The sequence below is a fragment of the Peromyscus leucopus genome, chromosome 16_21 (genome assembly GCF_004664715.2).
Source record: "Peromyscus leucopus breed LL Stock chromosome 16_21, UCI_PerLeu_2.1, whole genome shotgun sequence".
Lineage (NCBI taxonomy): Eukaryota > Metazoa > Chordata > Mammalia > Rodentia > Cricetidae > Peromyscus > Peromyscus leucopus.
The window spans coordinates 70,426,268-70,453,357 of NC_051084.1; the positions used below are offsets into that span (position 1 = coordinate 70,426,268).

Genomic DNA, 27,090 nt, shown 5'->3' on the forward strand with positions numbered 1-27,090 from the left:
AGATAGTAGAATTTTAAGTTTAATCTAGGTGCTAAAACCTTTTGCTATTTCAAAAATAGTTTTCATTTTTATGTTGCCCAACTAAGGAAGGTAGTGTGATATTCCCATTACTGTGAAGTAATAGGTTTTGTTAAGAAAAAAATCAGCAAATCCACTGACAGTAACTATCTGCAAAGATGAGAAGCCTTCCTGAGGCCTACTCCCTCCATGACTTAGAAGGGGAATTAGCATATTCAGAGAAGATTAATCCACTGTCACATACTGAGTGCAGACACTATCAAGTCCCTATCCCTACTCAAGCTGAAGGTCTTCAACAGCTTATCACAGAGAAAAACCAACTAGCTAACCAATACCCACTTAGCAAAAGTACATGGAAGGTGATTTTTTTCTAGTTTACAAAAATCTTAGCTTCACAGTTTTTTGGGGAACCATTAGCTGTGCTGTGTTGTGAGTTGATTGTATATTTCAGTGAAAATAATAAGCCTGCCTCCCTCCTTCCTGCAGAAGATATCACAGCACTGACTTAAAAACACACATGAAATGTGTTAAGTAACTCTAGTAATCAGAGGAGAGGAGTTGTCACTCACAGCATCTGAATCATAATAGGTTCATTTATTTATCGATTCAAGCTACTATTACTTGCACATTAAGGAAATGGAGAAATTGACACATCTTTACCATATTAACTCTTAACACACAACAATATGAAAAATAAATCATAATCAAGGGTCATTCATTTTTTTCTCATAAATTTTTTTTTAGTTTTTATCCCCAACCATTGAGAAATAAATAGATACTCAAGGATAAATGTCTAACAACAAAATATGAGTTATGTTCTTCAAGGGACATAATTCAACCCAGAAAACTCTAAGCCAGTAAAGAAGTCTCTGAGAAATTAAAAGGGGGATTTGATTTTCTTAAATCTTATGTTTCTTTATAAGATAAAGTATCCCACAGAGGTTGTAAAGTTGGAGCACATGAATATATGAGTCTTCTGAAGGGCTCACAAACAGGAACACATCTGGTTCCTTCTCAAGTCAGTAAGAGTACTTGGGGAAAATATATGAGAAATATGTAATGTTTTCATAATAAAACATTGCTATAATCTCACCAGTAATAAAATTCAAGAAGGTTTTTATATAACAGAGTAATAAAATGGATACACTCTAGTTCCATTTCTGTTAAAGTTTTATCATAGCAGGTTTTGATATCTCCACATTTTTAACTAGTTAGTTTTAATGCCAATTTGACACGCCTGGGAAGAGGGAGCCTCAGCTGAAAAATTGACTCCATCAGATTAGCCTGGGGACATGTGTGGGTGGATTCTCTTGATTGCTAATTGACAGAGGAGCCCACTGTGAGTAGAACCATCCCTAAGAGGTAAGCCTTGACTATATAAGAAGGCAAAATATGGGCTGGAAAGCAATCCACTAAGCAGAGTTCCATGATGGTCTCCTCATTCCTGCCTCCATGTTTCTGCCTAGACTTACTCCAATAATGGACTGTATCTGTAAACCAAATAAACTGCTTTGTCCCCTAAGTTGGTTTTGTTTGGTACATTACCACAGGAACAGAAACCTAACTTGGGCAGGGAGACAAGAGTCAACACAACATACTCAAATGAGCTAAGCAAAAACCTGTTTTCAGGGCTGAAGAGTTGGCTCTGCAGTTAAGAGCACCAGCTGCTCTTCCAGCAGACCCAGTTTTAATTCCCACCACCCGCATGGCAGCTCACAACTGTCTGTAACTCCAGTTCTAAGGGATCTGACACCCTCACATTGACATATATGCAGGCAAAATACAAATGCACATAAAAAAATAAATCATTACAAAAATTTAAAACAACAAAAAACTGGTTTTTATAGTCTTAGCTCTTCATTGATACCAATGTTCTGAAAGGTCGGGAAGAGGATTTAAGGACTGGGTCTTTAAGAGGGAGATGAGTCTTAGTTCTTGTCTCAAGCTCATGTAGAATGTCTTCAGTGAAACACTTGAAGAATACCCTCAGGAAATTTTTGGAAGCCAGTATGAAAACCAGGGCTATGGTCAGCCTGCTAACCTCAAGAAACACAGTAATGATGTAAAGAGAGATTGTGACAGAAAGGTCCTTCCTCTATGATGTCTTTAGAAAAGCTGGAGATGCAGCCTGGATGTCCAGTGGACTGTGTTCTAGTTATTTTTCTGTTACTGTGATAAAACACTTTGACCAATGGCAACTTAGAAGAAAGAAAGGGTGTGAGAATCAGAGGAAGCCTTGAGTGGATGTGTAAAGAACAAATGAAGTCCTGAGTGACTATATATAGTTTGACATGAGCATGGCCTTGGCAAGGATCAATACTTAAGACCCAGGAGAATTTGGCAAGGCCTTTCCCTGTGGTGAGACTCAGAGGGATGGCAAATGTTGATGGTGTATGCAAGTACAGGAGTTTACAAACGATTGATCAGTGTGTGCAAAAAGACAGCTTCTTCCCTGATGGTTGTAACCTAAGATGGTCCCCTACAGATACCTCCCTTGAAGACTAGGTAACTCCTCACTCTGCTGTACATAATAAAAGTACCGAGTTTCTCAGTTGTTGGCTAGTTGGTGCCACTCCATCAGATTGAGTACAGTCCACCTGAGCCAAGCTCTTCCATCTGTGTGTCTGTCCTTTCTTCATGCTCTCACTACCCTAGTCAGATTTCCAGGACCAATCCACGCAGGATGTGGTAAGAGGGTTTATTTGAGGTTACATTTCCAGGTCACACCTATCATTGACGAAAGTCAGGGCAGGAACACAAAGGCAGCAATGTGAAGCAGAAACCATAGAGAACACCACTTGTTGAGGGTTTTCTTTTCTTCAGCTCTCTTATTCAGCCCTGGTCTACCTAAGTATGGGTGGTACCACTCACAGTGGGATGGGTCCTTATACAGTAATTAATATTAAGACAGTCCTCCACAGACATGCTCTACATCATGGCTTTCCTCTCAGATGACTTTTGAACTGTATCAAGTTGACAATTAATGATAATAATGTGAAAAGAGTCATAAACTAGACATGGATATCATCATCCGAGTCAAAGGAACAAGATAAGTAATAAATACTATGGAGCAGTGAGTGTATGTATGGATGTGCATATGCGTCTGTGAGTCTGTGTCTGTATGTTTCTCTGTATCTGTGTCTCTCTGCATGCCTGTGTAAAGGATAAAGTTTAAGAACGTAAGAAAATGTGGAATCACTTTTCATGACCCCAAAGACAATGTCATACTCCAAAGATGTAACAGTGAGATGGCTCACCAGCCATCTCACCAGAATCCAGCAGTGGTTGAGTAGAATGACCCCGTCAGCTTTATGAGGCATGCATGCCAATGACATCTTACCTTCAGTACATTTCCACTAAAAACCTCTCTGCCCCATCTCTTTTCTCCTGCATCCATGTTCATCACAGATGAAACTGAAGCTCTGTAATTAACATTTAGTGATAATGTCACTCTAGGTATCCAGGACATTCTGACCACTTGAACAGCAAATACAAGAAGAAACCACTACACTACTGGGCACTGAGTCTCTGTAGGGACAGGGGGCTGGCTAGAGAAACCCACCCTGAACCTGGAGCCCAGAATTAGGGAAGGATGGCTCAGATAAAGCCAATGAGAGAAACACAGTTTAGCACAGATCAGAGCCATCTCTGCCCCTGTCCAACTGACTTGTGAAATCAACCAATCACAGAGCAGGACAGTAGAATCCTGGCCCTAGGGCCCAGGACCAGGGAAAGAAACACAGCCTGTGTTTGGGACCTGATCCGGAGAAATGAGCACTTTGTCCCCAAACCCAGAACCCAGGAAATATGCCCTGACTCTGAAACTAGTACCAAAATATCACTCTTGGCCCCTAGAATCAGAGTCAGTGAAAGAAATGTGCCCTGGCCTTAGAGGTAGTGTCAAAAAGCCAAGAAAGGCCAGTGAAAGAAACACAGTTTGGCCCTGAAATCAGGACCATCTCTGCCCCTTGCTCACAAAACTGACCAATCCCTGGGCAGAAAATAAACTAACCAATCACAATTGACTCTGCCCTCTAGACATCCTATATAAACCGCCCTGCCTGGTCAGTTGTGAACTGTTCTCTCCACCCTGGTAGAGGCAGCTACTCTCCTGGACTACTCCTTCCCAAATAAACCTCATTCTCAAAAGAGTATTGGGTGAAGACCTTCATTGACAGCTAAACAGAAGAACCTTGCTGGGATGTCCCATAGTGGACTGAGCCAGGGGGAGCTGAACAGAAGAACCTTGCTGGGACATCCCATAGTGGACTGAGCAAGAAAGAGCTGGTAACGCTGAGCCAGAGATGGTGGCTCTCCAGGAGAGGAGCAGGACTGCTGTGTCCTGTGGGGAAACCATCCCCCATCATACCATCATACCAGGTATATCCTGACTTTCCCAAAGAGTCAGGATACCCTTCCTTGCTGAAGCAGTTCCAGGCCCGAATCTCCCAAGAAGTCAGAAAATCTTCCTTTCCAAGGTTGGGCTATTTCTTTACAGTCTCAGCCATCAGAGCTAAACAGCTTCAGGTGTCTGGGACACCTTCAGGGCAGAGCTCTTGTCCTAAGTAGCTCTGAGGTGTCCGGGATACCTCACCCTCTAGGGGTGAACTGTCTCCTCACAGTTTCAGCCATTTACTAACATTTTGGTGCCGAAACCCGGGACACCAAACCCAGAGCTTTTGCAGTTTACTAACAGTCTCTATTAACTAACTCAGTTTCTTTTTTAAAACTATAGAAATTAAAAGATCTTTTTATTACCAGAAATGCTTTCTGTTGACCAGAAATACTGTGGAACTGGACCTAGAGTTCATCTAAATACAAGGAAGGAACCATTTTCATAAAAAGTTTGAATAAACTTTGGCTGAGAGGTTCTCATTCAATTATATAATGTTGAGGCAATAGATCTGATGTTTGTAGATTTTTTTTCAATCACAAACTAATTCATCAAAGGAAAGCTGATGCAAACACTATGTGTAAAGAAGAGGGATAGAGAGGGACAAAGAGGTAGAGGTGTGTGCTAGGCCCCTCAAGGTGTTGACAGATGCATTAAAAGCAGTCTTGAGATAATAAAAAAAAACCCTTTGATTTCTTAATTATACTTAACTGTTCTGTTTTCATTCGGAAGATGAGAATTCAGTAGGTCCAGGAGTTTTCCAGAAGAAACTTGTTAATGAGTTACCTTCTTTGAACACTTGCAGAAAGCTGTTACTTCTCACCTTTCATATTTGAGAATCACTGCCGTGTGACTGGAACAATGCTCAAGCACACATTCCATCATTCTAATGGTTAAGCTGCACACATCTGCCTTGTTCTATTGGCTCTTTTAGGGTGTTTCAACATTTGAAACCAAGCCTTCTTAACCCCCTGGAGCTGCAAGTCCTTGCAACTTACTGCATATGAATAATAAATGGCAAAAGGGAGCTAAGCTGCATGGGAAGACTCCTACCCAGCAATAAGGGGGAATGAACTATGTTTCCACTTGTAGGAATCTGAAGATTGATATCGAAGTAAAATAACGACCTCAAAAGCATTTACCATGTATGGCTGTGTCATCACAAAATTACAGAGTGAACACACACTAGTAACAGTCATGGATTTAAAAGGGAGGCTACTATGGCTATAAAAGAATGGGACAAGAGCTCTATGTGGGGAAATGGTTCTGCAGCTTGACTGTGGTGGCCATTCTAAGAATATACACAGAATTAAATAGTATAAAATTAAATACACATACACAAATATGCATGTATAAATTAATTAAAACTGAAATATGCAAATAAATAGTCTTGATAGTTTTCTGGTTATGACACTACTACATAGAGAAATAGGATGAGGAATATATGGCATCTCCATGGTTTCTTACAAATGCAAATGAACTTATAACCATATAAAGGTATAAGTAAATGCTAGAACCTGGATACTTTGTACCTTTCATGCCTTAAACATTTCATCAATGGGAGCTTACTAATTATTAAAAGCCATGAAAGCAACAGTGCAGGAATGCCTCATAATGACATGAGAGTAGAACCATATTCCCTGGTTTATTGTATTTCATTTTTATTATTGGTTTATTGAGTCAAGGTCTTGTTTTGTAGCCTAGGTGGAGTAAGCTGTGACACAAACACACTGGTAAAAACAATGTGCTCCTTTGCCCATGAGGTTGATTAAGTGAATCTTTTGATTTTTCCCTCTCCAACCCTTTCTGGCAACAATATGATATGATTTTTAGAAAACACAGGCCTAGGCCAGTCAGAACAGGTAAGAGCCCCCATCTGCACTCTGAACCCTCCCACTACCTCAGTTTCAAGCCCAAAGACCCAAAGCCCTGGTATCACCCCTACCTCCACCTACCCATTCCCACTTCTATGAACAGGCCACTACACTAGCAGACATCCACTTCTCAGGTGCAGGACACACCAGCCGGAACAGGTAGCCCACCTGCCATTTGAACCATCCCACTACCTCAGTTCAGAGCCCAAAGATCCAGGCCTCTCATAGCTCATCACCCATTCCCACCTGCACCTACCACCCACCTGCTCCTGCTGCTATGCTCTCACCCTATGCAGGCAAATACCCACAGCTCAGGTGTAGACCACACCAGTCAGAAGAGCAAAGATCCCCTGATGGACCAACAGCCATGCTACTACTAGAAGTCCAGCCCCCAACTCTGATGGAGACCCTCTGCTAGATTAAAGGTCACACTGGCCACCAGAAATACAGACCACAAAGACCAGAAGGCCAAAGAAGAAACAGAAACCAAAGAACAAAACCCTTATCCAACAAACACAAACTCAGAAAACTCAGAAATTTGCTCTAGGACCTATGTTTATCTCAAACCCACACACCTAGATGCCAGTAGAAGAACACAATAGCCAGCGCAATCTGACACCACAAGAGCCCAGCTATCCTATTACAGCAACCCCAGAAAATTCCAACACAGCTAAAGCAGAAGAAAATAACCTTTAAACCAACTTTATGAAGATTATAGAAGTCCTTGAAGAGAAAATGAATAAATGCCTTAAAGAAATCTGGGAAAACACAAAACAATTGGAAGAAATTAACGAATCCCTTAAAGAAAGCTAAGAAAAAAAAAAAACAGGTAAAAGGAATGAATCAAACTGTTCAAGACCTGAAAACAGAAATAGAAGCAATAAAGAAAACACAAACTGAGGGAATTCTAGAGATGGAAAACCTAAGTAAGCAAACAGGAAGTACAGACGAAAACATTACCAACAGAATACAAGAGATGGAAGAGAGAATTTCAGGCATAGAAGAAACTGATACATCCATCAAAGAAAATGTTAAATCTAAAAAGTTCCTGACAGAAAACATCCAGGAAATCTGGGACACCATGAAAAAGAAAACAAAAACAAATGTAAGAATAATAGGAATAGAAAAAGGTTCCTAGTTCAAAGGCCCAGAAAGTATTTTCAATAAAATCATAGAAAATTTTCCTAACCTAAATAAGGAGATGCCTATAAAAATACAAGAAGCTTATACAACACCAAATAGATTGGACTAGATAAAAAGTCCCCTCACCACATAATAATCAAAACATTAAACATACAGAACAAAAAAAAAATATTAAAAGCTGAAAGGGAAAAAGGCCAATTAACATATGAAGTCAGACCTATTAGAATTACACTTGGCTTCTCAAAGGAGACTCTAAAAGCCAAAAGGGTCTGGACAGATGTCTTGCAGACTCTTGAGAGACCACGGATGCCAGCTCAGTATAGTATACCCAGTAAAACTTTCAATCACCAAAGATAGAGAAAATAAGATTCCATGACAAAGTCAAATTTAACACATATCTATCCACAAATCCAGTCTTACAGAAGGTACTAGAAGGAAAACATCAACCCACAGAAGTAAACTACACCCATGAACACAGAGGAAATAAATAATCTCACACCAGCAAAACCCTAAGAAGAAAAATTCACACACACACACACACACACACACACACACACACACACACAACTAACAACAACAACAAAATAACAAGAATCAACAATCATTGGTCATTGATATCTCTCAATTGATATCTCTCATATAAATGGACTCAATTATCCAAGAAGAAACAGGCTAACAATGGATTTGAAAACAGGACCCATCCTTCCGCTGCATACAAAAAACACACTTCAACATCAAAGATAGCCATTACCTCAGAGTAAAGAGTTAGAAAGAGAATTCCCAAGCAAATGTACACAAGAAGAAAGTTGGCGTAGTCATTCTAGTATCTAATGAAATAGACAACCAACCAAAATTAATCAAAAGACATGGGGAAGACATACTCACCAAAGGAAAAGTTCCACTGAGATGACGTCTCAATTCTAAACATCTATGCCACAACTGCAAGGCCACCCACATTTATAAGAGAAATATAAGTTTTGTGAGACTTCAATACCCCACTCTCACAATTGGACAGGTCATGCAGATGAAAGCTAAACAGAGAAATCATGGAAGTAACAGATCTTATGACTCAAGTGGATCTAACAGATATCTATAGAATATTTCGCCCAAACACAAAAGAATATACCTTCCTTCTCAGCTTCTCACAGAAATTTCTCCAAAACTGACCACATACTAGGTGACAAAGCAAGTCTGAACAGATACAAGAACACCCGTTGTATCTTATCAGACCACCACAGATTAAAGCTGGATTTCAACAATCGCAGAAACAGCAGAAAGCGTACAAATTCATGGAAACAAAAACTATCTACTGAATGACTGTTAGGAAAAGGCAGAAATAAAGAAATAAATTAAAGACTTCCTAGAATTTAATGAAAACGAAGGCACAACATACCCAAACTTATGGGTGTGAAAGTGGTTGCTAAGAGTTAAGTTCACAGCACTAGGTGCCTTCATAAAGAAATTGCAGAGATCTCATATTAGCAGGTTAACAGCATGCCTAAAATCTCTAGAACAAAAAGAAGCAAACACACCCAAGGAGAGTAGACAACAGGAAATAATCAAACTCAGGGCTGAAATCAATACAATAGAAACAAAGAGAACAATACAAAGAATCAGTAAAACAAAGAGTTGGTTCTTTAAGAAAATCAACAAGATAGGTAAACCCTTATCCAAACTAACTAAAAGGAAGAGAGAGAATATCCAAATTAACAAAATCAGAAACAAAAAGACATAACAACAGACACCAAGGAACTCCAAATAACCATTAGGTCATACTTCAATTGTTTGTTTTTGCTTTTTTGGGGGGTCAATCACCTACCTCACAAATAAATACACACAGGGAGGCTTATTCTTTCTTATGAATGCCCAGCCTTATCTTGGTTTGTTTTTGCCAATTTTTCTTAACTTTAAGTTATTCCATCTACCTTTTGCCTCTAGGCTTTTTCCTTTTCTTACTTCTGTGTATCTTACTTTCACTCTTACTCCATGGCTGGCTGTGTGGCTGTGTGGCTGACCCCTAGCATCCTCTTTTCGTTGTTCTCTTGCTCTTTCTTCTTTTCCTCCCAGATCTCTCCTTCTATATATTCTCTCTGCCAGGCCTGCCTATCCTTTCTCCAGCCCTGCTATTGGCCATTTAGCTCTTTATTAGACTATCAGGTATTTTAGACAGGCAAAGTAACACAGCCTCACAGAGTTAAACAAATGCAACATAAAAGAATGTAATACATCTTTGCATCATCAAACAAATATTCCACAGCATAAACAAATGTAACACATCTTAAAATAATATTCTACAACATTCTTCAAAAACATGTACTCCACAAAATTGGAAAACCTAAAAGAAATGGACAATTTTCTTAATAGATACCAAGTTAAACCAAGATCACATAAGCAATTTAAATGGACCTATAACCCCTAAGGAAATAGAAGTAGTCATTAAAAGTCTTCCAACCAAAAAAAGGCCAGGGCCATACTGTTTTAGCACAGAATTTTACCAGACTTTCAAAGAAGAGATAATATCAATACTTCTCAATTTATTCTACAAAGCAGAAACAGAAGGAACATTGCTAAGTTCCTTTTATGAGGCTTCAGTTACCCTGATACCCAAATCACACAAAGATTCAAGAAAGAAAGAGAATTACAGACTAATTTCCCTCATTAACACTCATGCAAAAATACTCAATAAAATACTTGCAATTAGATCCAAGAACTCATCAAAAATTCCATCCACCATGATTAAACAGGTTTTATCCCAGAGATTTAGGGATGGCTCAACATACAAAAATCTGTCAGTGTAATCAACCATATAAACAAACTGAAAGAAAAAAAAATATGATGATTTCATTTGATGCTGATAAAGCCTTTGACAAAATCTACCATCCCTTTATGATAAGCCTTGGAGAGATCAGAAATACAGGGAACATACCTAAACATAATAAAGGCAATTTATAGCAAGCCAAGAGCCAACATCAAATTAAATGGAGAGAAACTCAAAGCAACTCCACTAAAATCAGGAACAAGACAAGGCTGTCCATTCTGACCATATCTATTCAATATAGTACTTGAAGTTCTAGCTAGAGCAATAGGAGCACTAAAGGAGATCAAGAGGATCCAAATCCAAAAGGAAGAAATCAAGGTATCATTATTTGCAGATGATATGATAGTATATATAAGCAACCCCGAAATTGTACCAGGAAATGCCTACAGCAGATAAACACCTTCAGTGAAGTGGCTGATTAACTTAAAAAGAGAAAAATCAATAGCCCTCCTATACGCAAACAACAAATGTGCTGAGACAATAACCAGGGATACAACACCCTACACAATAGCTGCAAATATAAAATATTAACCCTAATAAAGCAAGTGAAAGGCCTCTATGATAAAAAAAAACTTCAAGGCTTTGAAGTTTGAAATTAAAAACTATAACAAAAGATGAAAAGAATCTCCTATGCTCATTGATAGGTAGGATAAACATAGGGAAAATGACCATCTTACCAAAAGCAATCTACAAATTCAATAAAATCCCCATCAAAATTCCAACAAAAATCTTTACAGGCTTCTAAAGAACAATACTCAACTTCATATGAAAAAAACAAAAACCCCAGGATAGCTAAAACAATCCTGTATAATAAAAGAACTTTTGAAGGTTTAACCATCCCTGATTTCAAGTGGTACCACAGAGCTGTAGTAATAAAACCCACATTCACACATCTATGAACACTTAGATTTTTACAAAGAAGCCAGAATTATAAAATGGAAAAAAAAAAGAAAGGATCTTCAACAAATCGACTAACTGGATGTCGGCATGTACAAGAATGGAAATAGGTCTATATCTATTGCTCTGCACAAAACTCAAGTCCAAGTGGATCAAAGACCTCAGCATAAATCCAGATATACTGAACCTGTTAGAAGAGAAAATGAGAACTAGCCTTGAATGCATTGGCTCAGGGTACAACTTTCTGAACAGAACACCAACAGCACAGGCACCAAGATCAACAATTAATAAATGAGACCCCATGAAACTAAAAAGCTTCTGAAAGGCAAAGGGCACCATCAACAGTACAAAACAGCAGCCTACAGAGTGGGAAAAGATTTTCACTAACTCCACGTCTGACATAGGGCTAATTTCCAAAATACATAATGAACTCAAGAAACTAGACACCAACAAACCAAATAATCCAATTTTTTAAAAGATGGGTATAGTTCTAAACAGAGAATTCTTAACAGAGAAATCTCAAATGATTGAGACATCCTTAGCCATCAGGGAAATGCAAATTAAAATTACACTGAGATTCCATCTTATACCTGTCAGAATGGCTAATAACCATAACATAAGTAACAACTCAAACTGTCAAGGATGTGGAGTAAGGGTAACACTCTTCCATTGCTGATGGGAATGCTTGTTTGTACAGACACTATGGAAATCAATATGGTGGTTTCTCAGAAAAATTGGAATAAATCTACCTCAAGCTCCAGCTATACCACTCCTGGGCATATACCCAAGGGACACTCCATTCTCCCACAAGGACAGTTGCTCAGCTATGTTCACAGCAGCTTTATTTGTAATATTCAGAAAATAGAAACAACTTAGATGTCCCTCAACAAAAGAATGGATAAAGAAAATGTGGTACATTTACACAATGGAGTACTATTCAGCTATTAAAAAAATAACCATGAAATTTGCAAGCAAATGGATAGAACTAGAAAAAATCATCCTGAGTGAGTGAGATAATCCAGCCCCAGAAAGAAAAACATGGTATGTACTCCCTTATAATTGAGCATTAGCTGTAAAGGATAATGGTGCCACAGTCCACAGACCCAGAGTACCTAAGAAACAAGGAGGGCTCAGTCTTTCTGGGCAGGGGAAATAGAACAGTTATTGCGGGAGGACTGTGGTGTGGGGGGTTGTGGATAGGAACAGGAGGGAGCAAGGGAGCAGATGGAGTGAAAATGGAGGGAGAGAGTACTGGGAGAGACAAATGAAATTGATGGGAATCTCAGGTGCAATGGAAACTCCCAGGAATCTAAAAGGGACTACCTAAGATTCCTAGTAAGGGAGAATATGGGGCCTGCACCAGCCATCTCCTGTAACCAGGCAAGACTTCCAGTGGAGAAATTTGGACACCAACCCAGCTACAAACCCTTTGACCTACAATTTGTCCTGTCTACAAGATATGCTGTGAGGTAAAGGTGGGCCAGAAATTGGGGGAGTGACCAACCAATGACTAGTCCAGCTTGAGACACATGCCTCGAGAGGGAGTCCATTCCTGACATTATCTGGAGTGCCAAGAACCAGAAGCTGGACAACCCACAGACCAAGAATAGAAGAAAACCAGACAAAAAACAAAAACAAACAAAAATACCACAGGTCTAGCAAGGAGGACTAGTTACCTCAATTCTGCCTGACACTCATCTGCTCAGTAAATGTAAGCAATTAATTCTGGATCTTCATCTGTAGAATGGGGATAAATACAAGAATATACAATAGACCAGTGGTTCTCAACCTGTGGGTTGTGACCCCAATGGAGGTTGTGTATCAGATATCCTGCAGATACTGACATTATGATTCACAACAGTAGCAAAGTTACAGTTATGAAGTAACAACAAAAGTAATTTTATGGCTGTGGGTCACCACAACATGAGGAAGTGTATTAAAGGGTGTCAGTATTAGGAAGATTGAGAACAACTGCAATAGCATGAAACAACCATCCCCAGCTCATGTTGCTGTGGGGAACAAATGAAACAGATACACACAGCAGAGAACATTCATGATTATTATACATGTGAATTACAACATCTGAAAGATGTGGAAGTCAGATACACCCTCTGGCCACTTGCCGCTGGCTCCATGGCTGGTGTGCCTTCAGCAGAGACTCAAGCTTAGAGGACTAGGTCTTGTGGTGAGTGGGCTTGTTACCCTGTGCCAACAGCTCACCCTGATGACTTTGAAGGTATCACTCTGCAACTCAGGCTGGCATGGAACCTTATGATAATGAAATGAACAAATGTGGAGGAAATACCAATTAGAGCACTGGATTCAAATTTCAATTCTTTTTTTAAGATTTATTTTTAGTGTGTGTGTGTGTGTGTGTGTGTGTGTGTGTGTGTGTGTGTGTGTGTGTACAGTGCCTATAGAGGCCAGAAGAGGGAGTCAGGTCCCTGGAGCTGGACTTACATGTGGTGGTTCTGAGCCACCTGAAGTGGGCACTGGCAATTGAACTCCCATCTTGTAGCTGAAGTTTTCTCCAGTCTGCCCAGCCCCACAGACCCTGCAGCCACTTATAATCATACAGAAGCTTATATTAATTGAAACTGTTCGACCATTAGCTCAGGCCTACCACTGACTAGCTCTTACATTTAAACTCAGCCCATTTCTGTTAATCTATATGTCGCCACATGTTCCATGGCTTTACCTGTGTGCCATAATATGCTGCTCTCTGGACAGTGGACTGGTGTGTCCTGACTCAGCCTTCCTCTTCCCAGAATTCTCCTTGTTTGCTTACTCCACCTATACTTCCTGCCTGGCTACTGGACAATCAGCTTTTTATTTATCAACCAATCAGCGCAACACATTCACAGCATTGTCTTCTCAAAAATCGGCAAGCACTGTTAGCCACTGAGCCACCTCTTCAGTATCCAAATAAAAATTTATTGAAAGTAAAAGCAGAGAAGTAAGAGCATGAGTTTTGCCATTTAAAAACACAACCTCAGGCCTAGGACAGACTAATGACCTGAATTCAGTCCCTGAAACCCGCTTAATAATATGAGAGAAATGACTCCCACAAATTGTCCTATTACCTACACATGTACAGACATGTACATACGCACACACACAAATAAATGTAACTAATAAAAAATGACACTTCCTCTCTAGGATCATTGGCTTCTTGTCTCCCAAGTGAGAACAATAAAATATCTGGGAACAATCATAGGCCAACTCATTCCATGAACAGAAATAAAGAGGTATCAGAATTATATATGTGTTGAATATTCATCTTAATATTTTATTAACAGCTAAAAGTATAGATAATTTTCCCTTGCCTATCAATGTCCCTTGAAAATAATTTTAAAAAATATTATTTTAGAAGTTTAATTTTGAGCTTGGCCAAAAGTCAAGTTTAGTCCAAATGACTGAGAAAATATCTTTATGAAGTAAAATACAATGACCAGAGAATGCCTTGAGAATGAAAGTAGGAACTAAGTAGTAAAATAATACAATACTATATTATAAATAAAATGAATTTTATTTATAATATTATAAAATAATATTATAAATAAAATGAAAACTAATTTTTTTATTTTGGGCAATTGTATTGATGAATTCTTAGAATTATTTTTCTACAGCCATTTTGAAGCTTGAAATTATTCAAATTAAGGGAGGATAATACAGAGAGAAAAGAAAGGAGGATATTTGAAAAAACCATTGGGAGGTATTATTTTATGTTTACTTAAATATATAAATATATCATGTAACAAATATATAATATATAGTTTAAATGGAGTTATGCCACATGGGGTGAAAATGCGCCCCTCAAGATCCTTCCACTATCTAACAAAACCTCAGAGCCAGGCATAGAAAATCTCTCCTAGAGTCATTGGTTGGGAGAATCCAAGAGAGCCATGAAACTATATTTGTTGCCTGCCAGAGCTTGAAGGTAAGACTATTATTGAAGACAGCACAAAATTTGGACCCAGGACTTGGAGGAATTAGACAGGAGCTAACCCAAACGCTTCCTCCCTGAGGACTAGCTCCCGCAGTAGATGATGGTATGATGCAAACTGCCAAGGGAGAAAAGAAATCAATAGATCCACTCAACTGTAAAGCTCATGAAGCACAACAGCGACCATCATGGCAAGGTGTATCCTAGGGTGTGATAGTGGCACTTTTGAGAAACCAAAAGAATTGCTCTGATAGATAATCAGAAGACAATTAATGAAAAGACTTAGCGAAATATGAAAATAGGACAAAGTGTCTTAAATATCAATATATAATAAAAAATTTTAAAGTTAGAAAACATGTATTTTTAAAAAGTAAAATAGCTTTAATTAAATTTAGGAACAAGAAAAATTTCCTTTATGGGCACTATGTTTCAATATGTGTCTTAAAACAGTTGTTTAGGCAATAGGAAAAATTAGGGGAAAGGAGAAGAGTTATGAAACAGAAAATATAAACTTAAGATCATATTATTTGAGTTTGTATTGTTTTTTAACTTAGAAACTCCAAGGAAGAAACTACAAAATTATAACTTTCCCAATAATTTACAACATCATTAATCTGCCTGGTTAAGATAAAAATAAAAGTATAGAAATCAATAACCTTCTAGAAATAAACATGATTAATTTGAAAACAACAATGCAAGAAAAGATTCTGCTCAAGAAGCAATTACAAAAAACTCTCTCTCTCTCTCTCTCTCTCTCTCTCTCTCTCTCTCTCTCTCTCTCTGTGTGTGTGTGTGTGTGTGTGTGTGTGTGTGTGTCTGTGTGTGTCTGTGTGTATGTGTGTGCACGAAGACAGAGGTCAGCTTAGCGCATCATTCAGGGGTCATTCACATGGATTTGAGGCAGGGTTTCTCACTGGGATCAGGAACTTGCCAATTGGACTAGATTGGATGACTAGCCAGCACCAGGGACTGCCTGTTTCCACCCCTACCACCACACCCCATCCCCACAAAAGTGCTGGGATTACACGTGTGTCACCAGGCCCAATTTTTTATGTAGATTCTGGGGATACAATTCAAGTCTTCAGACTCACACAGAAAGTGACTTCCCTGACTGAGCCATCGCTCATCCCCAAAGATCAAATTTCCAGGAATAAAATCCCCAGGAAATTTGTAAGAATTTTATTGAAACTCTCCAAAAACAATAGAAATACTCAGAAAGGTCTTGGCTAGGATTTTCAGCACTGTAAACACTTACTTGGCTTTCACATCTTGATGACAGTCCATCATCTAAGGAAGTACGGGCAAGAAATCCAGCAGGAGTAGAGAAGGAAACCACAGAGGAAAACTGCTTACTTGTTCTTCATGGCTTCCTTGGGGCCTGCTTTCTTAACCCTCCCAGGACCATCTGCTCAGGTATGGCACCATCTATAGTAGCCTGGGCTCTTGAATACCAATCATTAATTAAGAAAATGTCCCACAGACTTGCCTAGAGGCCAGTCTTGTCGAGGTGATTCTTCAATTAAGGTTTCCCTCTGCACAGGTGACTCTACTTTGTTTCAAGCTGAAGAAAAACTAACCAGCACATAACATATGAGAAAAAGTTGGTAAACTTTAACAGAAGTTTAAAAAACACAGAGGAACACAAAATGTGATGAGCCTGTCATCCGATGAATTGTTGTGGAAATTGGATAGGAATTTGTTAAGAACATACTTTAATCCTTAACCTCAAACTCAGCAAATGAGATTGCAGAGCTTACTAACAGAGGATAAGAGTCAAATATGCCAAGTTTGATTCATAAAATAATACTTAAGGTGATTTCAGAGTGAGAAAGGACAGAGCGTGACACAGAAATCTACAAAGCTTAACAGAAAACCTGATTAATCCATCCATATAAAAGTCAAACTATCAATTAACATGGGAGGGATGTGAAATCCATGGTACCAAGAAAGTGTTTGGTATTTTATAGTGTAAAGAACCCAATTACAGTCAGGAAGTGGTGTTGCAGAGCTTTACTCCCAGCACTCAGGAGGCAGAGGCAGATAGATCTCTGTGAGTTCAAGACCAGCATGATCTATAAAGTGAGTTCTGGGACAGCCACATCTACACAGAGAAAACCTGCAAAACAAAACAAAAAAAAAGTAAGAAAGAAAGGGAGAGAGAAGAAGGGAAGGAGAGAGAGAGAGAGAGAGAGAGAGAGAGAGAGAGAGAGAGATCTAGTAACATAAAAAAGCAATATTTGAGACAAATTCTATGGAAATGCTAGACACTTATTATTATCTTCAAATAAGCCACCTTATATGGAAGAGGACAACTTCTTGATGGTAATGTGAGCACTGTACATGTAGACAAGAGCACTGGCTGCTTATCTAATCAATTCCCTAAAATTGAGAAGCATGGGCTTGTCAAGACCAGTTATAGGATCATTGTTTTCAGATGATGGAGCGGTAATTCAACCCAAGGCAGTCTAAGTTATACCATGGGATTTCTGCCTTATAGACCGTAACTCCCTTCTGCCAGTCACAAATTCACAGCAAAAATATTTACCTGTGTGTTAAAGTTAAAAGTATAACCAAGTTTATCTTCTATGTTATTCTTTCCATGGAAGAAATATCCCTAGTTACAAATTGGAGGGCAGTCCACTTGTCAACCTGGATCCTCAAAACTTTGACAACAGCTGAACTCTTACATAGATCCATCCCTCTAGAAAATCAAATAAAACAGCAAGAATGATACATGCTCTGGTCTCCAGTTTCTTTAGTTCAATAACTGAAACAGGAAGCTCATTTGGATGACAAGTACAGTCAAGATGTCTGTGCAGAAGACCTAATAGAACAAAGGAAACTCTGGATTACATTTGAGAGCAGGAGAACCAAGCATGCTCATTTCGTCTTGTAAAGTCACTGAGGAGAAAACTGAAAGAACTTCTGCTAAGGGATGTGATGGTACTGGACACAGGAGAGTATAGTTTCTTTTCATAAAAGGAAACTGAAAATAGGTAGAAATTTTTCCTTTATAAGACTCATACAAGGTATAAATACAAATGATGTCACTATAAAGTTATAAGAATCAAAATACCTTCAGAAGGAGATTAGCTTCACAATAAAAAAAAAACCACAAGGATACACTAAAGTCAACACATCAGCAAATTCTAAGCATCAAATCTCAAAGAAAGTGGATTTCTTTTTCATGGACAGTAGATTTTATTTGATGAGTAAAGCTGCTTTGCACAGTGAATACAATTTTACGTCCAAATGTGAGTCTTAAATACCAATTTAAAAGACTTTTTCAGTGACAAGTACTTAAATCATAACCCAGTAGAAGGAAGGGAAACAGCATAAGCTGAAAAATGGCTACAATTAAAGGATCAATCTTTTTTGGAAAAGGTAGAAACTAGAAATGATATCATGCAGCCCCCAGTGTTTACATGTTTCCAGATGCTGCACACACATACAGTGGTAGTGTGACACTGCAAACAGGTCACAGGTTCATGAGATGTGGTAGAAGTCTAAGCTTGCATTTTGTCAACTTTAACTAAAAAAGGAGATGCCTTCTAGGCTTTGGGTTGTGGCCAGAATAGACAGATGGGAACCTGCTTAGCATCCATGTAGATATAACAATAAACATGTTTATTTTGGATCTATCCTACAGGATCATTTCATAACTAATGTAATCATAGAATCCTAGGTAAAAGAATACTAGTTAACTATTGATGACAAATGTTAAGTATCTAAAATCTGACTCTTGCCTTCAAGGAACTTCAAATTCTTTTACTGTTTAGGTAAGTATAGAGCAAAGGCTCTGTTGTAAGTTCAAGAATGGGAAGAGTCAGGGCTTCCCAGAGTTCATAGGTGGATACTGAACAATAAAAGCCTAGAAGAGCAGATTAGAGAGATGAGCAGGTCATTTTTAAGCAGAGGAAGACCCCTAGTACTCTGGGAACCTCTCAGAGAAACTTTTAGGGTAGGTCTTGGTGTTCACAGGGCATCTTTTGTTTCAAGTCATCAAGGTCTGAATGAGCAGATGAATTGTGCTGCAGCATCATCTTCAACTCTGGTTAATACTGAGATCTTTGGGTGTCATCCAAGAGGTAGTAGTAAGCCAATGGACAGCCATAAGCAAGTCATGTGACTCCTCATAGAAGTCACTCTGAGTATAAGGGAACTGACAGGACAGGAATGGGAGAAGAAACCACTGGCCTTGGAGTCTAGTTAGAGTGAGTTCATGACCGTAAAGATGAGAAAGGGAGGACTCAAATTAACACAGGACAGGACATGAGGGGTCAAATTGTGGTATTTCTGTAGCAAAAATATAAAAGAACTATAAACCAACTACAAATGTGGGCAGTAAAGGCTAACTTAACTTTCTAAACTAGAGTCGTTCAGGTGGACAGTATTGCTAAGAATAGGGCCCGAAAACAAAACAAGACAAATATGCTTGATGAGCTAGAAAAGATTATTAGTCTGTCTGGGGACAAGTGACTTTGAAGGGCTTAAGGGAGACAGATAGCTGCATTAACAGCAGCAGAAGAATGCAAGATCTGTCTTCCACAGAATTTACAAGCTAGGAAATACATCTGAGTGAGATGACTGAGAAAACTCCTCAGTTGTTCCAGTTGCTAAATTTGAATGATGCCATAGGCAAAACTGTGGTCTTATCTGTTTTGTTTCTAGGCTCTAATAAACCAAAATGGATTAAAAACTTAAGAGTGTGAATGTTGCCGGCAAATGCACACTGGGAGAAGCGCACTGTGTGTGGCAGTCATGATTCTGTGCCTTTCAGCTGTAGACGTCGTCCAGCAGGCATCCAGGAACTGAATGCTAGCACACCTGCCATCAGGGTCACCAAGACTGAATTTCAGCAAACCTGCAATCTCTTTTCTTCATCCCAGGAGAACTCTACAGTAGAATGCAGGTGTCAACTACCCTGGAGAAGAGTAGTCAAGGCTGCAACCAGAAATCAACACTTTCTTCTTCTAGCTGTAAGTTAACTCCCTTGGGTAGGTATGGAAGAAAATGGGCATTTCTTTCAGAAAATGACCACATCAGTCTATGAGGCCCATAACCAAGCAAAGAAGTATAATTAGGTTCTCACAGGGTACTCTGGATTTAAAGACATTCTATAATTGGTCTACCTCGTTTCTATCATCCACCAACCTCTATCTTGCCCCTTCTTATTCTTGGTGGTATGTTTTTTTTCCCTGAAAAATCCATCTAAATGTCAGTGGCAAGAGTTTCAGAAATTGGCACAATCAATGGAATGGGTTTGGATGTTATGATCTATAAACTTTCCTATTCAGGCGTTAGTTATTGTATAAAGACTTCTCAGCATAACTAATACTCTTAGCCCTTTCTGACCTAAATTATAACAGTTTGTGTCTATGCCATTTTGCACCCTTTGAGAAAAAGACAAGCTTGATTTATCCCAATGCTTTGTATATAAATAATGTCAGGTAAGCATTATTAGAAAGGTAAGACAACAGATGAGGTACTCCTTTCTTCATGCAGAATATGTCTTCTCAGAAGTATGTCAAATCTAGGACATCTCAGGAACAGGTAACCTAGGACCCTCCACACACTCACACACAGGCCTTTGTTCTCAGCTAAGCTCAGTGACAGGATGCCTCTGTCTGTGACTGTTGGCTTGAAGGTAAAGCCAAATTCAAAGCCTAAAGGAAGTGTGAGCATAATGCTACTTTTAACCTATTATATACAATTTTTGTGTTGTTATAATGTTGTCAAAATAAAATTATCTGATATCATTCTTTAAAGACTATACAACTTTTTAATTATTTGAATATATTATCAAAAGAAATGCATTTCTGGTAAAGACATAAGTCTATTTCTTGTAATCCAAATGTTCTGTACATTGTAGAAAATGTATGGGACTGTCTAAAACCTCTTTTAAAGGCAAAGAACCCAAGAGAGTGAATGCATAGTCTCTTCTCCTTCCTCCCTCCTTCTGCCCCACTCTCTTTTCTCCCCCTTTCTTCCTCCACCTCTCTGATAAAGTAAAACAAAGCTTAAATTTAAAAACATAATTCAGTTTAATACAACCACCCTCAAAGCAAGAGTGCACCCTGCAGAGTTTCTTGAATATGAAACAGAGAGGTAGGAGGCAGGGAGAAAAGCACCTTCCACCGAGTTCATACAGAAACTAGCTTAGTTAGAATCTTCATTACCATGGTAAAAAATAGTCAAGTCACCTTAAACTGTGCAGACTGGCCTTGGGTGCTGCTCCTTACAGATGCCTTATTCTTGCTTCCACATCCAGCAGAGGCTCAAGTACAGGTACCTCCAGCTCTCAAGGGGGTTCAGGGCATCCTCCCTATACCCAGGAGACTTGAGACTCATTTTCAGAACATTTCCCCATCTCCCACATTGCATCTACATGAGAGGAGAAGGAAGACAGCTTATACCAGCATGTCCTAGGCTGCTTCATACACACACCATCGTCAGAGTGAAAGCAAACTTTCCCATAAGTTAGACCTTATGTTCCTAAAGGTTTCAGATGTAAAATCAGCATGGCATCCTGTGTACTGAATTAGCAGAATGTGCTCAAAAACCTGCTTTGTGAACTAGCAGGTGTGAGGCTCAGTAGGCTAGTACAATGGTGAAGAGACACCAGCTGTGGCAGGAGGAATTCCCACATGGATCCTAAGAGTCTAACCTATACATACATACCCCATGGAATCTCTTCCCTGGAATATCAGCAAACACATGAATATGCAGATGAGGCAGAGGTTAAGGATATAATTAAGATGAGCACTGAGCTGGTCTTGAGTTCATCGGAAAGGAGATTATCTTGAATGGTCCAGACTTAGAGGAACTTCTTCTAGAGACTCTCTTGCTGATCTTAAAGAAGTAACTGTTCTTTTATGAGACCATGCATTGGAGAGGCTGTGGGGAAGTAATGCAGGGCAGGCTCTACCTGTTAAGAGGAGTGCCTGGCTGACAGATGGCAAGAAAAACAGGACCTCATTTATAAAGTTACAAGTCTGCCAACCACTGTTTTAGGCTGAAAGGGGACTTCAGGCCTCAGATGAGACCACAGGTCCAGCTGACAACTTGTTTATGTCTTTGTGGGCCTCCCAGAAGAGGACTCAGCTGATCCATGCTTAGACACCACAACTACAAAGGGGAGGTGATAAACTTCTATGTTGTGATGAATATTACACAGAAATAGAACACTAACATAGGACACTTGGTTCCTAAGCAGAGATACCAGAAATACAAGAGTCTATATTAAGAGCAGGTTAGAAAAAAAAAAAAAAAAAAAAAAAAAAAAGCAAAACCAAAGAGCACAAATCTTCGTGAACTTCAGGAAGCAGAGTGCCAGGCTGTTTCCCTCACACAAACTTTACCAACAGGCTCACACATAATAAAGTGCACTGCTTTTTATTGGCCTCCAAGTGACATTCTCCAAAGCACAACCCAGCAAGGCTTCAGAGGAGCTATGCTGGCTTCTGTCCTACCTTACTGTGCCCTTGCCCAGCACTAGGTGCACTGTGTTTCTTCCTGCACTGTATTTCTTCCTGCACTTCCAACATGAAAATAATAATAATAATAATAATATCAATAAAACCCACATTGAAAACTGCCTCCACAAAGAAAGCATTTCAACATTAATAAATTTCTTTAGATCTTTTGATCAGGCTTTATAAGACTACATAAATATATACAAATATTAATGAGTATCACCTTTGTTTTGAAGATGTTAGGCACCACCTCATTAATGGGGTACATCAGGTTACAATTTGTCTTAGTAACCACAAAGGGAAAGAAGCATTCTGTCCAAATTTAGATAAGGCTGGAAAATGTAGGCTAATGCACCATAAATGCTTGAAATGGACATGTCTTTATATCTTCCAAAAAAGAAAAATAACCTTTCATCAGATGGTACTTAGTGACAAATATTCATACTTAAAATACTAGGGATTTTTTCTAAATATGTCCTTAAATGTTTTGTTGTTATATTTTCTCTTTAGCATTTTGATAATATTAACATACTTAAAGCCAATATTGATTCAGAAAAGTTATAATGTACTAAACACAGTTAATAAAAGTAGCTATGTAAGCATGAGCTATATATTAGGTATGATGACAGTTATATGTGCCTGTGTGATTTAAGTTAGAAGTGTTAGTCCATGTAATGAATCAAATAATTTATTATAATTTTTCCTCCATAAATGGAGCATATGGATCCAACAACTGAAGGATTCTTGGTTTCCCTGTCTCATTATACTTTAGTTAAACAAACTAGATGTTTCAACATGTATACTTTAGTTATAATTTTATATAAGCAATATTTATTTTCCAGTAATGTTTATAAATTACATACTTGAAAAGGAAAGGAAAGAAAATTTGATTGTCAAATCAGCAGAACATCATTGAGTAACACAACTAATTTCTTTTCTGTTGCCCTGTCATACTATAAATTGTAGGACTATGCTGTAGATTTCTGGATGGGAATAATTTTTTTTCCACTGGAGAGACTTGTAGATGATGCCCTGAGTTCTTATAACATTTTAAATTCAATAGTAAATCAGGAAGGGTAATAAAAATCTGTGCATTCTTTAGGTTAGAAGGGGAAATTTTGCCAGGATGTTTTTTCTCTTTATTTTTTATTAAAATAAGACTACTAAAACCCACATGAGAATAGCTATAAAACATACTCCAGAAATGAAGTAGAAATGAACAGTCAACTCAGTATACACAGAATAAAATAGCAATATGAATAATTCAGCAGTTTTTAATTGCAAAGGTGACACTTTTGATGCTTTAAAACTTGCATATAGCCTTGTCTTTAAAAAAAATGACTTTAACGCATGGATCAAGAGAAAGGAGAATGTTCACAGGAAAAAGTTTCAAGGCTACCACTATTTAATAAAATTGTGTCAGCAAGAAAACATGTCATAATAAGATAAACTAACCCTTTAGCTGGAAAAGTGATAGTCTCACAATTCTAAATTTAGTAAATTCTGTGACTGAGAATTTACTTAAATTTCAGATTATTCAAGTGATCCTGAAATAAAAAAAAAAAAGATTAAGTGAAAAAAATAACAATCTTTTTTGTAATGGAGTTTCTTGAGAGAAAAGGTATCCATTAAATTCCGTAAACAAAATCTTTCCACTGCCAATCTTCATGTTTCTCACTAGTTGGCAATACTGTGATTTCATGCACCCTGGATCTCTCCAAGAATCCTCAAGATTCTGGGAGCACAGAGCAGGCATGGTCACCAAATAGTTTTACATAATTTTTTAATTGTGCTAATGTTGACATATGATGAGCTTCTCAAATAAGGATTTAAATTTTTCTACACACACACACACACACACACACACACACACACACACATCTATCTCTCCACATGTGCACTCCTGCTCATCATGAGAATCAGAAAGAGGCCACATCCTCACACTATGGCCTTTTTGATTAGCAAATGAAATCCAAATGTGTCTCTGCAGTGGTTCCCAGGATTCTGCTGGGATGATTTAGTATGCACCGCACTCTATTCAACCTTCAAAACATGCATGCAGGACCCATGTTTAGAGCACCTTGGTTTGGAATATTCAACTTTAAGAACTGCCATCTGCTCAGAACTGCTCTTCAGGGATCCTGGTTAGAGCAGCTAGAGACAATAGTGCCGATTTTTGCTGGTGGTGGCATTGGCCAAGGACTTGAACTTGACCTCAGATAATTTCTCTTATTGTCACCTAATAAAACACAAATCTCTAGTAGCAGTATCTGATTCATACAAACTTCCTAACACCAAGTAATACGAAAAGGGAAAAAGTGGGTAACTCTAAAGGTTATTTTAAAAGAACAGCTACAAAAAAAGAGAGAGAGAGAGAGAGAGAGAGAGAGAGAGAGAGAGAGAGCAAAGAGTCACATTAGCCTTGATTAGGTTGGATTTCAAAAATAAAAGCCAAACAAAATTTAAAAAGTATTTCACCCTTCTGTCATGCAAAACTTGCTCAAGTCTTCCAAAAGGTTGAAATCTTGTGTCCCACCCTAGAAGGGTGCGAGAATCCAGAGTGCCCATGTGGAAGTGGAAGTAAATGTTAAATTCCATAGAGGCTTCAGGAGATGAGTCTTGTATAACAGACGGGAAAGGGGACAAGAGCTCACAGAAGCTGCTTACAATGAGGACATGGATATTCTGGTGGAACCTACTGACAGCATTTGTTAGGGACAGAGCTAAAAACCAACTGCAAGATCCCCAGGCTCCAGCAGAAGGAGCCTAAAGGAGCGAGGATCTGACCGTGGTCCTGAAAGATCACAGGCTATTTCCAGAAAGACACAAAACACCATATTTGCATGAACATTTTTTTCCAGTCCAACCAAAGAAGTCAGATATTCAACTGATATATTCACAAAACTCTGAAACTTCCCCTGTGGTGGAGTCAGTCTTCACAACGCCCAAGTCCTCCTTCCTCAATAGTCTTTCCTCGAGTGTCGTGTTAATTTCAGCGTTAAGAGGCGAGATTCTGACAAACTCCCAGTAATCAGAAAGTCTCCGGACAGCTCACACCTAACCAGGCTGATTACTCAGGATTTCTTAAACTCGAATGGGAAGTCAGAGGAGTCTGGAAAGCCTCCAAACTCTAACCCGGGCAGCCTCGGAACTCCAGAAAAAAATAAAGTGCACAGCATCCCCCCCTGCACCAAGCTCCTCAAGGAACCACACAGTACAGGTCCCAGCGCGAACCCCTTGTCCATCATTCTTTAGATTTGTGTTCCAAACCTAGGCAATCAAGGGAACCATCTATAAGAATACCAAATGCTTTTATGATTTTTTTTTGGGGGGGGGGTCTTGTTTTATTTTGTTTTCTTTCCTCCCCTGGCTACTCTGGCAAGAAAAGAAGGCAAATAATTGTGCGCATGAAATCAGAGAAGCCGGAGCAAAAGTCCAGGAGAAAAACCATCCTAGGGAAATTGGCAACTCAGGCAAGCCCTACTTACGTGTTCCGTCGAAACGGGTGGCGATGGTGTCCAGGAAGGTGTTCTGAGGAGCCAGTAATCCTTTCATAACCGGCATTTTTCCAGCTCGGTGTGAAATTCCCCATCAAAGTTTGTCCAGAAGGATGGCTCTGCAGGAAAGTACCAAGCTGGGAGAAGCCACCGGGAGCGTGATGACGGCAGGGGCGGGGGGCCAGGCGTGCAGAGGATGGGGCCAGGCAAGGAAGTGGGGTGGATGGCAACAGACGGAGGTACTCCCCGGCCGCCGAGCCGTGGCCAAGGAAGCCCGCGATCAGCACTCTGAACCCGCCTCCTTCCAGGCTCCGTCCCTTCCTCCTTCTTCAGCGACACCCCCAGACACCCCCAGGGTCTCTCAGTAGACGGTGGCCCTGGGCACCGCGCCCTGACCTGAGTTCTAGGGTCTCGGAGGACGGCGCCCTACCTGGGAAAACCGTGGCGCTAAGCCTCGAGTACCCCAGGGACGCTGAGAAAAGGAAAAACGCTAGCCAGCCAAACTCCCGCCCCCCTGGAGCCGGGAACAAAGACCCCTTTGTTCCCGCTCGGTCCCTCTCCCTGGAGACCAGAGTCCCGTGGGTGTGGTGTCCTGGAGGGGAGGAGATAGGTCACCGCAGGTAACCCGCCTCCGCCTAGAACTTGGGAGGGGGAGGCCCCCATGGTGGTGTCCTAGGTAGCAAAGACAGCCCGAGGCTTCGGAGGGATGTGTCCCCCTTCTGGTACACCTGCCATCCCCAGGTCCAAGTCAGCTGGGTGCCTACCACCACCACCCCTCGGTCACCAGGGTCTCCCTAGCACTGGAAAACCGACCCAAGCTTGAGGTTTTGCGACCTCTCCTTCCTCAGCTCTAAAAGAGAATTCAGGTACCCTCCCTTGGCCAAATTCTCCGTGCTCTTCCCAACCCACACAAACTAAAAGGGGGAAAAAATCCGCTTAAATCCTCAGTAGTTTCCCACTCTTCTGTGAAATATGCTTAGAGTGGTTCTCGAAAAGTTTGCTGTTTTTATTGATTTACAAAATACATGG

At 39.5% G+C, this 27,090-nt stretch overlaps 1 protein-coding gene across 1 annotated transcript in view; it reads right to left on the reverse strand.

Moving 5' to 3' along the window:
- Positions 1 to 26,885, reverse strand: part of Kcnh8 (potassium voltage-gated channel subfamily H member 8) — a 373,567-nt gene extending 346,682 nt beyond the window's left edge. The window contains exon 1 of the mRNA XM_028890182.2: positions 26,053 to 26,885. Within this exon, the coding sequence (XP_028746015.1) occupies positions 26,053 to 26,128 (76 nt within the window). The 5' untranslated portion in view covers positions 26,129 to 26,885. The remainder of the gene's footprint in view (positions 1 to 26,052) is intronic.
- Between the last annotated feature and the right edge of the window lie 205 nt (positions 26,886 to 27,090).